The sequence below is a fragment of the Myotis daubentonii genome, chromosome 7 (genome assembly GCF_963259705.1).
Source record: "Myotis daubentonii chromosome 7, mMyoDau2.1, whole genome shotgun sequence".
NCBI classification, from domain to species: Eukaryota; Metazoa; Chordata; class Mammalia; order Chiroptera; family Vespertilionidae; genus Myotis; species Myotis daubentonii.
The window spans coordinates 20,356,384-20,370,936 of NC_081846.1; the positions used below are offsets into that span (position 1 = coordinate 20,356,384).

General features: G+C 43.6%; 1 protein-coding gene across 2 annotated transcripts; it reads left to right on the forward strand.

The window, feature by feature from the left end:
• The first annotated feature begins 23 nt into the window (after positions 1 to 23).
• Positions 24 to 14,133, forward strand: TMEM169 (transmembrane protein 169). 2 transcript variants are annotated; one of them, XM_059703072.1, is made up of 4 exons: positions 24 to 120; positions 522 to 628; positions 8,258 to 8,692; positions 10,874 to 14,133. In XM_059703072.1, the coding sequence occupies exons 3-4, from the start codon at positions 8,422 to 8,424 to the stop codon at positions 11,494 to 11,496; spliced, it is 894 nt and encodes a 297-aa protein (XP_059559055.1). In that variant the 5' UTR covers positions 24 to 120; positions 522 to 628; positions 8,258 to 8,421; the 3' UTR covers positions 11,497 to 14,133. The 2 variants fall into 2 exon arrangements, with proteins under 2 accessions (XP_059559055.1, XP_059559057.1); XM_059703074.1 differs by lacking the exon at positions 522 to 628 and having other exon boundaries at positions 46 to 120.
• Positions 14,134 to 14,553: the final 420 nt, after the last annotated feature.

The window sequence follows — 14,553 nt, forward strand, 5'->3', positions numbered from 1 at the left end:
ACGTGACCGCCCGGGCCCCGCCCCGCCCCGCCCGCTGCCGCAGCTGCGGAAAGACCGCTCCCAGGCGGCGGCTTCCCGAGCGCCGCGTCCTCTGCCCGTCTCTGCCCCTGGCAGGTGTAGGTGAGACATCTCGCTTGTGTTTGTTTGTTTGTTTTTTATTTCGATGCCATGGGAGGTGTTGGGGGTGGATGGCAGAAGGGAAGCAGACAAAAGGCGGGAGTGTGCTGTATTTTGAAAAATGCAATCCTCAGTGCTATAGCTCTCATGGTTAATTAAAATTAAATCTCCAGGGCATCTGGGCAAAGAGAGGCTGCGGCGTGGCCCCAGATGCTGTGTGCGGCTGGCTGGGAAGAGAAGGGGCTGGCCCAGCTGAGGGGAAGAAATCGCTTCCAGATCCTTTCATCCTCCAGAAGGGACCCCGGGGAGGGTAGTAGCGGTGCGGGGAGGTGCAGTTATCCGCAGACGCAAGGAAATGATTTAAAAATTAACTCGAGCCCATCTCCACCTCATCTCCCCCTCAGGAATGAAAGGAAGAAGCAACCTTTACCAGATTCGAGATCTGATCCGTTTCAGCGTAAACCCATGAGTCCTTGAAGGGTGCATGCTTGCTGCAAGAAAGGGTCTGTAGGTGTGTGTTTGAGAACCTATCCTCCAGCTCATTCCTTATGCAGGGGAGCGAGCCTGCTGAGGATGGGGGAAATTTCTCATTCGTGTTTGGGTGCCCAGTCCTAGGGATTCATTATTCAGATTCTCCTTCTTATTGTTCATCTGGCATGGTTCAGCCAACCCACCAGAGTGAGATCACACCTGGACTGGCCCGGTGAGACTTTGCCTAAGGTGTTGGCAGATCCAAGGGTTTGTGCCAGGTGCTGTGGTCTTAACAATCCAGGCAGGATGCTATTTCTAAGTCTGTTATCAGAGTGCTGTATTTTCCTCTGCTGGGCATTAAAAGCATGTAAAAGCAAACAAATACCATTATTCCTTGGTTGGGCCCAGCACCTTTTCACAAAGCAAACTGGAAATGATTGAGTGCAATCAGACATCTTCCTTCCTCTTCCTCCATCCCCTGCCTTCTCCCACCTCCTTTAAGACACACTTGCCCCTCAATCTTTGTTGCTGACAGATTCCAATCTACACTCATTACCAAAGGGAAGAAAGCTCTTCCTCTTTCCATTTGCTAGAGAGTTTACCTAGGAATCACATCTACTATTAAGTCAGGTATGTGATTACGACCAAATTTTTAAGAATGACACTGTCACCTCCACAACAAAGAATTAAATTTATATAGTAAAGTTCAAAGTTTTATTGCAGAAAAATTAATTCCTGGTGCTTTAATCCCAACAACAAAATAAATTTTTTTAACAGGAAGAGAAATATTGACTTGGTTCTGAGGAATTTCTTTTATTCCAGAAAATTCCAGGCTTTCTTTCTTCACAAGGAACACTTGAAGTTTCTTTTAAGAATAATTTTATGAAGATACTAGAGGCCCAGTGCACAAAATTCATGCACAGGTAGGGTCCCTATGCCTGGCTGGCAATCAGGGCTGAGGGGGCCTTCCGGCTGTCGGCCAGGGCCTTCCTTCATTCTGCACTGCCCCTGATGGTCAACACGCATCATAGGGAGTGATCGAACTCCTGGTCTCCAGGTCGGACTCCCACGGGGACACTTTGCATATTGGCCTTTTATATAGAGAGATATATGATAATTTTGTGTGGTTTGTGACTGGGTTGCACCTATGGCTTCATGGAGCTCTGCATGGGCAGGTCAGTGTGCACCTGGCTGCACCACAGCCCCTGTGTGGTGGCAGAGTGGACTGAGAGAGAGGCTCTGTGGTCCTCCAGTGAAAAGCTGGCTGGACTGGCTTCAAGCCAGTGTTGACTGCCGAGGATGACAGGAGCCAGTCCTGAGCAGCAAGGAAGTTGCAGCATGAACAATCAGAAAGTTGTTTTCCACAGTCCAAAGAGAGCCCGTGGTGAAGAGAGATGGGGTCTCTTTGAGAGTCTTTTGTTAAAAATAAAGAGGCATGTCTCCTCTGCCTCTGACCTTGCCAGGGTTTGAGGACCCCTGGGGCCACATGCGGCCCGCCGAAAACATTTATCCGGCCCGCCGGGTGTTTTTGCCGCCGCTGCCTGTCCTGCTTAGCAGCCGACTCGTCCCGGGCCCGCAGTGCACATGTGTGGAATGTGAGGGACAGTGAACTGGCCCCCTGTTTAAAAAGTTTGAGGACCTCTGGACTCTAATCCCTGACGGCCCAGCAGTAGTCCTGCCGCTCAGAGGCTTTTTGTTTCCCCGATTTCAACTCTGGCCCCTGATGGAGCCACCTCACCTCAGGGCAGCCACGCCATGCTGCACTGACTGCTCCTCTAGTGAATCAAGTGCCGCCCTTCCCTGCACTCTGCATCACTACCCGCTTTGTCCTGGGGTCAAAGGCATCGTCAAGGCCCTGACCCTTCCACACTCCCACCCTGTCAAACCCCATTAGCACTGACTCCCTTCATCTTCTGAGATTCTTCCTCACCCAGCTCACCACCCCTCCCCCGCCCCATCTGCATGGTAACTTCACTTTCCCCCTTCTGCAAAGCAGCTGCTGTCTCAGACTGACAGGGCCCTGTGGGATTCTCAACATTCAGACTCACAGACTCCACGCAGAAGGAATGTCAATGAGGCCTCTAGCTCCATCCCACCTTGAAATAAGAGCCCGACGTACATAAATAAAACTCTTAACCAATTCACAACATTCAGCCAATATTTACTGAGCACCTGCCATGTGCCAAGGACTGTTCTCTACAGTACAGAGGACAAGACATTTAGGTGTCCCTGCCTTGGTAGAGTTATATTCTAGCATGTATGCATGTTTGGAGCAGGAATGGGAGGTAGAAAGGCTACATGTGCCATGAGAGGTAAGACAGTAAGCAAACAAAAGGTCAGATAGTGAAGATCAGATCTTACAATAAGAACACACTTCAGCTCCTTGTAACCAACTACCTTTGCTGCCAGGAACGGTTTCCTCTGTAGATGGTCAGATCCTCCCTCAGTAATGAACCTGTCTCCGTGTGAGAACCTTTCAGAACCAGGTAGGTTGGCAATGACAAGAGAAATACTATCATGGGACCACAAAGGAACAGGCTATACTGTGCTCACGGCCAATTCACAGCAACTGATTGGAGGCTGCTGTTCCATCAGCGTTCCGGTCACTTGACACCCTCTAAGCCAAATTCCCTTTCATTTTTACATTGGTGAGACTATCTCCCTGAGAGAGGCTAATGGTAATTTTTAGTGGTAAAATGATAAGATTTATTTCCCGGTTTGCCTAGTATATCTAAAGGTGGTGAATCAAGATGCTATTGGGAGAGTCTGGCCACCCCAGACAGGTAATATGTGGCCTTTGGGTGACACATACACAAATGAGAAGAATTGAAAGAATAGCAGGCTGGAGCAAGACAGTTCACTGTAATGATAAATTAACTTGAAAATGAAGCTAGCCCACCCACCCATCCCCAGTTCAAGTTCTCTGAAAGAAGGAGATGTGTCCAGATGGGTCAAAGTGCAAAAAGTTAACTCCGAATTGATCTTAAACCATTGGAGCAGGCCACACTGATTTGGAAGTGTTATAAGCCAGAGGTGACAAAGTGACAGCCCATTTGTGTTTTGTTTTGCTTGGTTGTCCCCTTGGCAATTTATTTAAGTTTGTGTGCTGTGCCAGCACAGCCAAGCGTTCAGTGAGCCTGAGGGGGCACGGCAAAGGATGTAGAAAAGACAGACAAAGAGAATAAGCTGGATCTAGGTGGATCTCCTGTGCCTGGCTAAGGCCACAGAGAGAGACCCAGATAGCAAGCTGAGCCTTTATTTTATAGCCAGAGGTAAATAAGGTAGTGGTCGCCATAGTTACAATGTTCTTGTGAGTTTCACTCATTTTGGCAGCACTTGCTGCACCTCCCACAGCCCATTAGCTACCCAGATAAGACCTAGGGAGCACCATAAGGTCAAGCCTAATTATGCTAAGAGGGCTGTGCCCTCTAAACTGGGACTTGTTTATGGCTTGCCAACCAGTCAGTCAGAGGCTTAACCCTATAGCTCAGTGGTTCTCAACCTGTGGGTCGCGACCCTTTGGGGGTCGAACGACCCTTTCACAGGGGTTGCCTAAGACCATCATAAAACACATATTGAATATATAATTACATATTGTTTTTGTGATTAATCGCTATGCTTTAATTATGTTCAATTTGTAACCATGAAAATACATCCTGCATATCAGATATTTACATTATGATTCATAACAGTAGCAAAATTACAGCTATGAAGTAGCAACAAAAATAATTTTATTATGGTTGGGGGTCACCACAACATGAGGAACTGTATTAAAGGGTCGCGGCATTAGGAAGGTTGAGAACCACTGCTATAGCCGCTCCCTACAAATTTGAACTAATTGCAACAATTAAAGTCAGGATTTTTCAAATGAAATTTCAGGCAACCCATGCCAAATGGACCTGCATTTCTTCGTGAAAGCACTGTTGGCCAGCTCATTACAAGCAGAGAATAGTCTCTGTCTCAATCTGTGCAGGCTGCTATAATAAAAGTACGGATAGCTTAAAGAAATTTTTTTTTCTCATAGTCTGAAGGTTGAGAGTCCAAGATCAAGGTATTGGCATATCCATTGTCTGGTGAGAGCCTGGTTAATAGACATCTTCCTGGTTCATAGGTGTCCAGCTTCTTGCTCTGACCTCACATGACAGAAAGAGCAAGAAAATTCTCCGGAGTCTCTTTCATAAGGGCACTAATTTCATTCATGAGTGGTGCACCCTGATAACCTAATCACCGCCCAATGACTCCACTTCCTAATACCATCACATTGGAGGTTAAAATTTTAACATATGAATTTTAGAGGGATTCAAATATTCATTCCATAACAGTATCATACAGTGTATTGAGCTCTCTAGTGGATTCCTGGTGGGGCTTAAGCCAGCATCAATGTAATATCCTTTGTATTGGCCTGCTGAGATTCAGAATTCATGGCCCACCCAGAAGAATCAAAACTGCTTGAACCATAAAATGGGTGATGCCATTTTATGATCTGAGATGGATATCAAAATCTGCTTATGCCCCAGGGCTGATAACTTGGAGCACAGCAGAGGGGTTGGGACATAAAATAACCGTGGGCAATCCCAGTGTATTGGTTAAGATTTCTGTGTGGCATTTTTCTCATATTCCAGAGGAAGAGGGTGGCTTTTAATCCTTCTTCCTCATTCCTCTGCCATCCCTACAGGTTTTCCCTTGTCTGTATGGTTGAAGATGACTCACCAAGTTCCCATTCCAGCCCTCAAGAAAGTGAAAAGAGGAGAGGTGCAGATGTGGAAGTTGCACATATCACATTTACTCACATCCCATTGGCCAAAGATTAGTCATGATCACACTTATCTTTGAGGAATGCTGGGAAATATTATCTTTTTTTGGGGGGGGGGGAAATATTATCTTTACCAGAGAAGTCATGTGATCAGCTAAAATCCTCCATTATTAAAGAAGAAAATAGATATAGATGTAGCACTTAACAATTGTACCATAATTGAGCTTATTAGGCATAAAAGAGCTTATTAATGTCTCTTTCTTAAACTTTTCCTTAATCTTGGTCTTTGACAAAATCAGGCTAATCCTTAATTGCTACCATGTCATCCCCCCAACCCCCAAATTATTAATACAGTTACTTAAAATATTTTGTTGAAAACCTACTTGTTGGCCTAATTGTATGAGCTTATAGTCTAGTAGAGGAGATAGACAACAAACAAGTAAAATAACAAATAAGACTTAATTACAAATGTTGATGTCTTATACAAGAAATAGGCTATAATGAAAAGGAATAATGAAAGGCAGAGCAGGGGGCCTATTTTAGGTTTGGTGTCAGGAAAGCTGTGGGGGATATAAAGGCTATGGCCATGTAAAGGGCCCGGGGTGGCGCAGCATACCAGCCCTGTGGTAGATAGCATTTAAGAAGACTTCAAGAGGGCCCGCTGGTGTGGCTCAGTGTTTGAGCATCAGCCTAAGAACCAGGAGGTCACAGTTCAATTGCTGGTCAGGGCACATGCCCAGGTTGCAGGCTTGATCCCCAGTGTGGGGTATGCAGGAAGCAGCTGATCAATGATTCTCTCTCATCATTGATGTTTCTATCTCTCTCTCCCTCTCCTTTCCTCTCTGAAATCAATCAAAATATATATTTTTTAAAAAGACTTCAAGAGGGAAAACAGTTGGTGCTCTTGAAGAATAATGGGCAGCCAGTGTGATCAAGCATTGGAGGCATAGATGAAAAAAGTGGTAGAGCATAGAGAAGCAGGACTGGAAAAGGCTGGGTCATGCAGGTCCGTAGGCCATGTGGATTTCTTCTTATAACAGTGGAGAGTACCTGGAGGGTTTTAAGCTTTATGTGAAGTTGATGGTGATTGTATTAATGCTTTCAGAAGATCTTTCTAACTACTGAGTGGAGAATTGATTGGAAGACAGCAGGAGTAGAAGCCAGAAGATAAGGAACATGTTTTAGAACCATAGATAAGAGATGATGGCTAGTAGACCAAAGTGGTATAACAATGGGTATGGGAAAAGTGGTAGATGAAGTTAAAAATTATGGAAAGTTGCCTTCAAGAATGCTTAAAACCAGTTATTTTAAGCATGAGTTTTAGAGTCTGAGCATGTTCTTTAAAACCTATTTACCCCCTAGGACAGTGGTTCTCAACCTTCCTAATGCCATGACCCTTTAATACAGTTCCTCATGTTGTGGTGACCCCCAATTTCATTGTTACAAATTGAACATAATTAAAGAATAGTGATTAATCACAAAAACAATATGTAATTATATGTGTGTTTTGCGATGGTCTTAAGCGACCCCTGTGAAAGGGTCGTTTGACCCCCAAAGGGGTCGCGACCCACAGGTTGAGAACCGCTGCCCTAGGGTGACTGAGAATCCAGAGCTAATGATTTATTGAAGGTCACACTGTACAGCATCACATTCACTGACCATCTTCAGACTGGGAATGGAGGTGGAGGACGGGTGAAGCCCAACTTCCAGGGAAAAGAGCAGTCCTTTCTCTCCTCTTAATTCTATAGATGAAAGTCTTAGAAACTGAGCAAATTCTTTTTACCCTCCATTTTATGGAATCTAAAAGGAAGGATAAGTGTTCAGAAGCTGGTTCCCAGATAAAACACTAACAGCATAATAAAGCGTATAAAAATGGGGAGATAATTAAGCCTTTCTCTCTTAACAGTTTCTCTTATCTTATTTTTAAGTAGATATTTTCTCTTCTCCTCTGTCCTATGAGGTCAACAAGTATGCCCTAAGTATCTACTACATGAGTCCTGGGGTCTTTCCACTGGACATGAGGAAGTGTAAGACTGTCCCTGATTTCTAAAATTTTACAATCCACCCACAAACTCTCTTTACCTTGTAAGCAAACAAACAAAAGAGGAAGAAGGAAGACTGTTAAGAGTGAAAAGTGTGCATCCTCTCCACTGGTTTTCCAGCATGTGGTAAGGCAGATCCCAGGAACTTTCTGGGATCTTGGGCCAACAAGAAGCCAGGAAAGAGGTGTGCTCTGTAGAACAGTAGCGTATATGTGGTTGGTGAAGTTGTGCCATCTTTGGGTGCCTCACTGAAAGTTGCATTCATCCATTTGAGTATGCTTGTAATGTATGACTTGATAGCCAGAAGCCTGGAGCATTGCAACCAATGTTGCAGCCACCTGAATCTCCAAGGAGTAAGAAAGGTTCTTAACTCCCATTTGTCTGTAAGGCTTCCTCACCCAATTTCCTTATACTTGTCTAGATTGATGGGTTTACTAGTACATAATATATGCTTTTGTAAATAACAAACATCATTGCAACATATAAAATTTTGTTCACTACAATCCAGTCTTGTGAAAGTATTTCTGCAGCACTCAAAAATGCAGAAATACTAGTAGCCCAGCCAGTGTGGCTCAGTGGTTGAGCATCGACCAATGAATCAGAAGGTTCAATTCCTGGTCAGGTCACATGCCTAGGTTGCCGGCTCAATTCCCTGTAGGGGGTCTGCAGGAGGCAGGTGATGGATGATTCTCATCATTGATGTTTCTATCTTTCCCTCTTCCTTTCTCTCTGAAATCAATAAAAATAGATTTAAATTCTTGTTTAAATGCAGAAATAACATGTTATGAGAAGTAAAGTGAAATAAAGTGTTATGAGACGTAAAAGGAGGTGAAGACTTGCCAAGTTGAGGATCATTTCCCAAATTCCTTTTCAGCTCACCCCTGTTGATGGCTCTGCTTTCCTATCTTTCAAGTTGCACTCATCATTGGGCTATCTTTGCATAGCCCCATCCAGGAAGAAGCTCTGGGATGTGTGGATTGTAAATTTGCCCAAGCAAGTTGGACTCTTCACAAGGAATAACCAGACGTGAGGACTAGAATGGAAGAGTTGGCACCAGTGGAAAGTCAGGGCCAGCTTCCAAGCCCACACCATGGCTCTCTGAGGAAGGCCGTGGCAGCTGCCTTGGCCCTGGATGGGGAATCCACAATGGGTCACAGGAAAAAGAAGAGGAAGGAGTCCCGCCCAGAATCTATTATCATCTACCGGTCAGAGAGTGAGAAAGTGGATGAGGAGCCTGGGGAATCAGAAGGTGGAGACCAGCCTAAAGAGGAGGAAGGAGCCGACTTCCTAGACTATCCTGCCGATGATGGTAAGTCTCTCTGGGGCCACTTGCTTAAAGCCATGGGAAGGAAACCAAATGAGGATCCTCCAGAAAACAGACAGGCATTTGATCACTGACCTATTTCTTCTTGTTGATACATTTCTTCTCACAAACTTGCAGTCTTCATTTAATGAATTGACAATATTGATTACTTATTATGTTCTCTTCTAGGTAATATGGAGGAGATCTCGCCCTTTTGGAATTTCTAGTGTAATGAAAGAGACTAATTTATACACAAAATTTAGTAATACAAGCATACTGTGCTAATCGCTTAATACATGTAAGATAAAGAAACAATAATAGTTGGCTTTCATAATAATCAGGAAAATGCAAGTTATAACAACAGTGAGTTATAGTATTCCCTCACATTTAGGATGGCAAAAAATCGGATAAAATCAATAACATCAATGTGAGGAAGTGTACATACGCTCATACACCTCAAGTGGAAGTGGAATCGCTTTAATCACTTTGTAGGGAAAATTGTCAATTTTTATTAAATTTAAAATATGCATTCCTATATCCTGGAAATTCTCAGTATCCACCCCATGCAATTTATGCCCATGTGCATAAGGAAGCATGTGTAAGAATATTTGTTGCTGCTAATGAAGTTGTGGAATGCCTGTATTGAGCATCACTGTGTAGCAACAAATGGATGAGGTAGATCTATTTGTGTAGATGGATTCATCTCTAAACATATACCCACGGTGAACAAGCAACATCCTTGCTCTCATGCAGTTGACCTTCTAATGGAAGGAAGACAGACCGTGAGCAAGTGAGCAAATAAAAGATTATTCAGGTAGTGGTTCAAGTTTCCAAGACAATAAATCACGGTGATGGGAATATGAGTAACTGGGGAGAGAGGTTGCATGGATGTGCAAGGGCTCTCTGAGGATGTGAGGTTTGAGCTGATCTGAATGACATGAAGGAACCAGCAATGAAAAGATCTTGGGCAGAGCTTTTAGAGGAGGGAGAACAGCAAAGGCAAAGACCCCAAGGTGGGAACACCATTGCTTGTTTCTGGAATAGAGTATTTTCTGTTAGTGAGTATAGAGAACAAGGAATGGTGAGAGGTCAGAAAGGTCTGCAGGGTCAGATCACATTGGGCCTTGCAGGTCATAGTAAAGAGTTAAGGATTTATTGTACGTTTAAGGGGAAGTCAATAAAGGATTTTTTAAAAATATTTTTTGATTGATGTTTAGAGAGAGGAAGGGAGAGGGAGATAGAGCAACATTGATGTGAGAGTGGAACATCGATCAGCTGCCTCTTGCACACCCGCTACCAGAGATTGAGCCCACAACCTGGGCATGTGCCCTGACCAGAAAGGAGTCAAACAGGATGTTGGGGACATGCCAACCTAAAGCTTGTACTGTGCCCGCCTCCTTCATTTGTAGAATACATTTCACATACCGAGGACCACGGACTTCCCTATTTCAGTGTCTTCAACCTCACTTCCAGAGTGGCCAAAGGATGGCTGTTTGGTTGTTGTTGGTGGTGGTGGTAGTGGTGTTGTATGTATGTGTGTGTGGTATGTATGTATGTGGTGTGTGTGTGTGTGTGTGAACAGAACTTAGACACAAGGGCTGGGATGTCCACAGGCTTGTGAGGAGGCCCCCTCTCAGAGAAGCATAGTAGTTGATACTAATAAGCAATATTTTCACAGTACTTGTAAGCTGGAAATAAGAACACTATAAAGTGGTGTCTGTAGTAAGTTCCTCACACTCTTCCAATCACAGAGATTGTGTCAAGATTGAGGCCCAGAAAGTGGAGAAGGAACATGAAAAACAATTCAGTCCACCATTGAATCACTGTCTTCAGTGCCATAACAGATGCTATAACCTGGACACTAGCCCTGGCCGGTATGGCTCAGTTGGTTGGTTGGAGCATTGTCCCGTGCACCGGGAGGTTGCTGGTTCGATTCCCGATTGGGGCACATACCTAGACTGTGGGATCCATCCCTGCTCAGGGCACATACGGGAGGCAACTGATTAATGTTTCTCTCCCACATCAATGTTTCTCTCTCTCTTCCTCTCCCTCCCCATCTCTCTAAAATCAATAAAACATTTTTTTAAAAAGTAGACACTGTTGTCATCAGCCACAGCCTCAGGGGACAACACTGTGATGAAATGTCCACTCTTCTGATCTTGACTTCACCTCTTTTATGCCTTGCAGGTATGTGGAACATGCCTTTGGACAGCCGCTATGTCACATTAACTGGGACCATCACACGAGGGAAGAAAAAGGGCCAGATGGTGGACATCCATGTCACTTTGACAGAAAAGGAGCTGCAGGAATTGACCAAGCCTAAAGAGTCATTGAAAGAAACAACCCCTGAAGGCAGAAAGGTCTGCCAGATGTCGGCAGACCGTGGGCCCCATGTGGTCCTCTGGACACTGGTCTGCCTGCCTGTGGTTTTTATCCTCTCCTTTGTTGTCTCTTTCTACTATGGCACTATCACTTGGTACAACATCTTCCTTGTGTACAATGAGGAGAGGACCTTCTGGCATAAGATCTCATGTTGCCCCTGCCTCATTCTCTTCTACCCAGTGCTCATCATGGCCATGGCCTCTTCCCTGGGCCTCTATGCTGCTGTGGTTCAGCTCTCGTGGTCCTGGGGAGCATGGTGGCAAGCTGCCCGGGACATGGAGAAAGGCTTCTGCGGCTGGCTCTGCAGCAAGCTGGGTCTGGAGGACTGTTCTCCCTACAGCATTGTGGAGTTGCTTGAATATGATAATATTTCAGGCAATCTCTCCAACAAGGACCCCACCCAGGAAGTAGAAACTTCCACTGTCTAAACTTCGAACACCTTATTTCCTCTTCTGGTCCCTGTAGCCTGTATATCATCTTCCAATTTCCCTCCCCTCACAGTGCTTCCGGAAAAGTCTAGCCCACACTGATCTGCCCTACTATTTTGATGATTCTAGGAGAGCAGGGAACAAAAAAGCAATTTATACAAAAGTTGGCCATACAATGGACAAACTCTTCTTCATCTCCTGTCCTAAAATGACCATTCATCTGGGACAAGGAGCTCAGTTTTATGTCAGTTCTGGTGCTTGAAGGTGTTACTGGTGCTTGGAACTCAGGGGAATATGTGAGTAAGTGTGACAGGGAGAATAAGGAGGCTCTGGGGGACCAATAAAATAATAGGGGTTGAGTGAAACATTTAGGAAGCAGGTTTACCACAGTATAGCAGAATGTAAAGATTTGTATGCATCACTTAGAGTTTTATTTAGCTGCATATAATTGATATCCCAAAATATGAGTGGTTTAAACAAGATAGAAGTTTACTTCTTTCTTCTATAGAAGAAGTCAGGAGGCAGACCATCAGGTGACCTGATAGAGTTACTTGGATCCAGGCTTCTTTTATTCCCCTACCGTTGGTGAAATATGACCCTCATAACATTTATCTTCCACACCCCCGTGCTGACGACATCTGCAGCCATTTCATCCATGTTTCTGGCAGAATAGAGGAAGGGGCAAAGAAAAGCATATTTTCTGTGCTCAAGGAGGCTTCCCAAAGTCTCACTCAATACTTCTTATATCTCATTGGCTAGACCTTCATCACATGATCTAACAAGCAAAATAGGCTGCAAAACATAGTCTTTTCACAGTTATATGCTAGGCTAAATATGGGGGTTATGCAAATTTAAGAGGAATAAAGAAGAATGGCTATTTTGATTGGCAAGTAAGAATATCAATAATTATTTAAATATTTTCAGATGCCAAACTGCTAATATAGTTTTATTTATTTATTTATTTATTTATTTAGGCCTAAATCTTAGAGATTTTATATATAGATACTAGCTATATATACTATGTATAAGTTATATATAGATATTAGTATCTTGTACTTTGCAATTAAATGACTAATGTCATGTGGTTTCAGGGTTCTTTTTAGAAGCAAAGAGTAAACAGTTGAGTACAACTGTATAACAGTAATGTACCTTTTTTCCTGGTAGTGAAGGTGGGACTGGGTGGTAATATTTAATTTATTCTAAGATTAAAGACTGTGCAGGGAGGGATTGCATCTGTCATTCCCCACTGCCTTCCCTCAACCCTCCCCCAACAGGGATTGGTAGCCCTAAGCAGGAAGAAGATATAGTTATTTTTCTGTTGTTTGGAAAAACCTCACTCAGAGCCTCACTCACTCATACCTTTCTGGAGTTTAACAACAAACACAATCTTTGTTGAGCTGGAAGACTGTCTTCCTGGTCACCAGGGAGTATAAAGCAGATTAATCTAGATTGATTTTAAACTTAAAACCAAATTCATTCTTGAAGGTGTATTTCTAATTTTTTTTTAATTGAATCATCACAGATCAAGAAGTTTTTGGAGGTTTTGGGCCTTACAAGAATAGCTGGTACTTGTTTCTTATCCATGTCTCAGGAAGAAGTTGAAAGAACTTCTGTGAAGCAAACCAGACTGGTTGGGCATGATCTCCCACAGAAGGCCAGGGACATTTGTTTAACGTATGGTGCTGAAATCCACCTTCAGAAGATATCCCACAATTATTATTATGATTATTTAATCTTCACCCGAGGATATTTTTATTGACTTTAGAGACAGAAGAAGGCAGAGAGAGAAACATCGATATGAGAGAAAAACATCCATCTGCCACCTCTTGTACGTGCCCCAACTAGAATTGAACCCACAACCTAGGTATGTGCTCTGACTTGGAATTAAACCTGCAATCTTTTGAACCTCCAACCAACTGAGCCACCTAGTCAGGGCAACACCCACCTTTTAAATAACTATTATTAGTTTGACAAAAACAAAATTCTGTTCAACATTTTTTTAAGATAAACTTGGTGCTCATTGGTGCTTTTGTAGCCATGATTTAATATCACCAACCTAGTGATTAAAGTTATGTATTCTGTAACAAATCAAAGTATATGTGCTTTCTCCTCTGGCCAAGTTCTCATTACACTGGAACAGCCTATTTTGGGTGTAAGGAATGCTAATGCTGCAATAAAACTGAGGATGTCTGCTGGCATACAATGAGGGATGACTCTGACCTTCAGGGATTCCAGCTCCAGAATATTTGCTGATCTTCAATTGTAAAACCAGGATGATGCACCCAGACCATCACTTGACCAGTTTTAAGATTCTTAACGGAATGGACTATGCTGGTCTGCGCGTAAAAAACTTTTCAAACTCCTCCCCTTAATCTTTTTGTTCTGTTTTCCTTTCCCTTCTTATAAAAACCCCTTCCTGCACTGAGATGCTACGATTGTTTTTAAGGACAAGAGTCCACCATATTCTCAGGTTGCTGGCACCTGAATAAACCTCTTTCCTTATTTACTGTACCTATCTCATGAGTATTGGCTTTCATGGTGGCAGGCAACCGAGCTTGTGGGTTGTTTCCTCAGTTTCACTTTTGCAGAGATGTAAACAATTGAAATGAAAACAAAATAAAATATAAATAAAATGTGCTCACTTTGTTTCTGAGTTTCTCCCAAACTGCTTTGAGAGCAACAATTTGCAGAAAAAGAGTAACTATGGTGGCTGTTCTATCTCTCTATATAAAAGCCTAAGCGACTGTTAAGACTGGTTAACAGGTCACTATGACATGCACTGACCACCAGGGGGAAGATACTTGACACAGGAGCTGCCCTGTGGTGATCAGTATACTCCCACAGCCAACCTCCCACGGTCCCTCCCCCAGACTGGGAGAGATGGCCCTGATCGGCCCCAATTGCTGGCCAGGCCAAGGGACCCTACTCATGCACGTATTCATGCACGGGCCTCTAGTGTATATATATATATAAAAAAGTGTAATATGCAAATTGACCTGACAGCGAAACAAGGTTGGCTATGATACACACTGACTACCAAGGGGCAGACGCTCAATG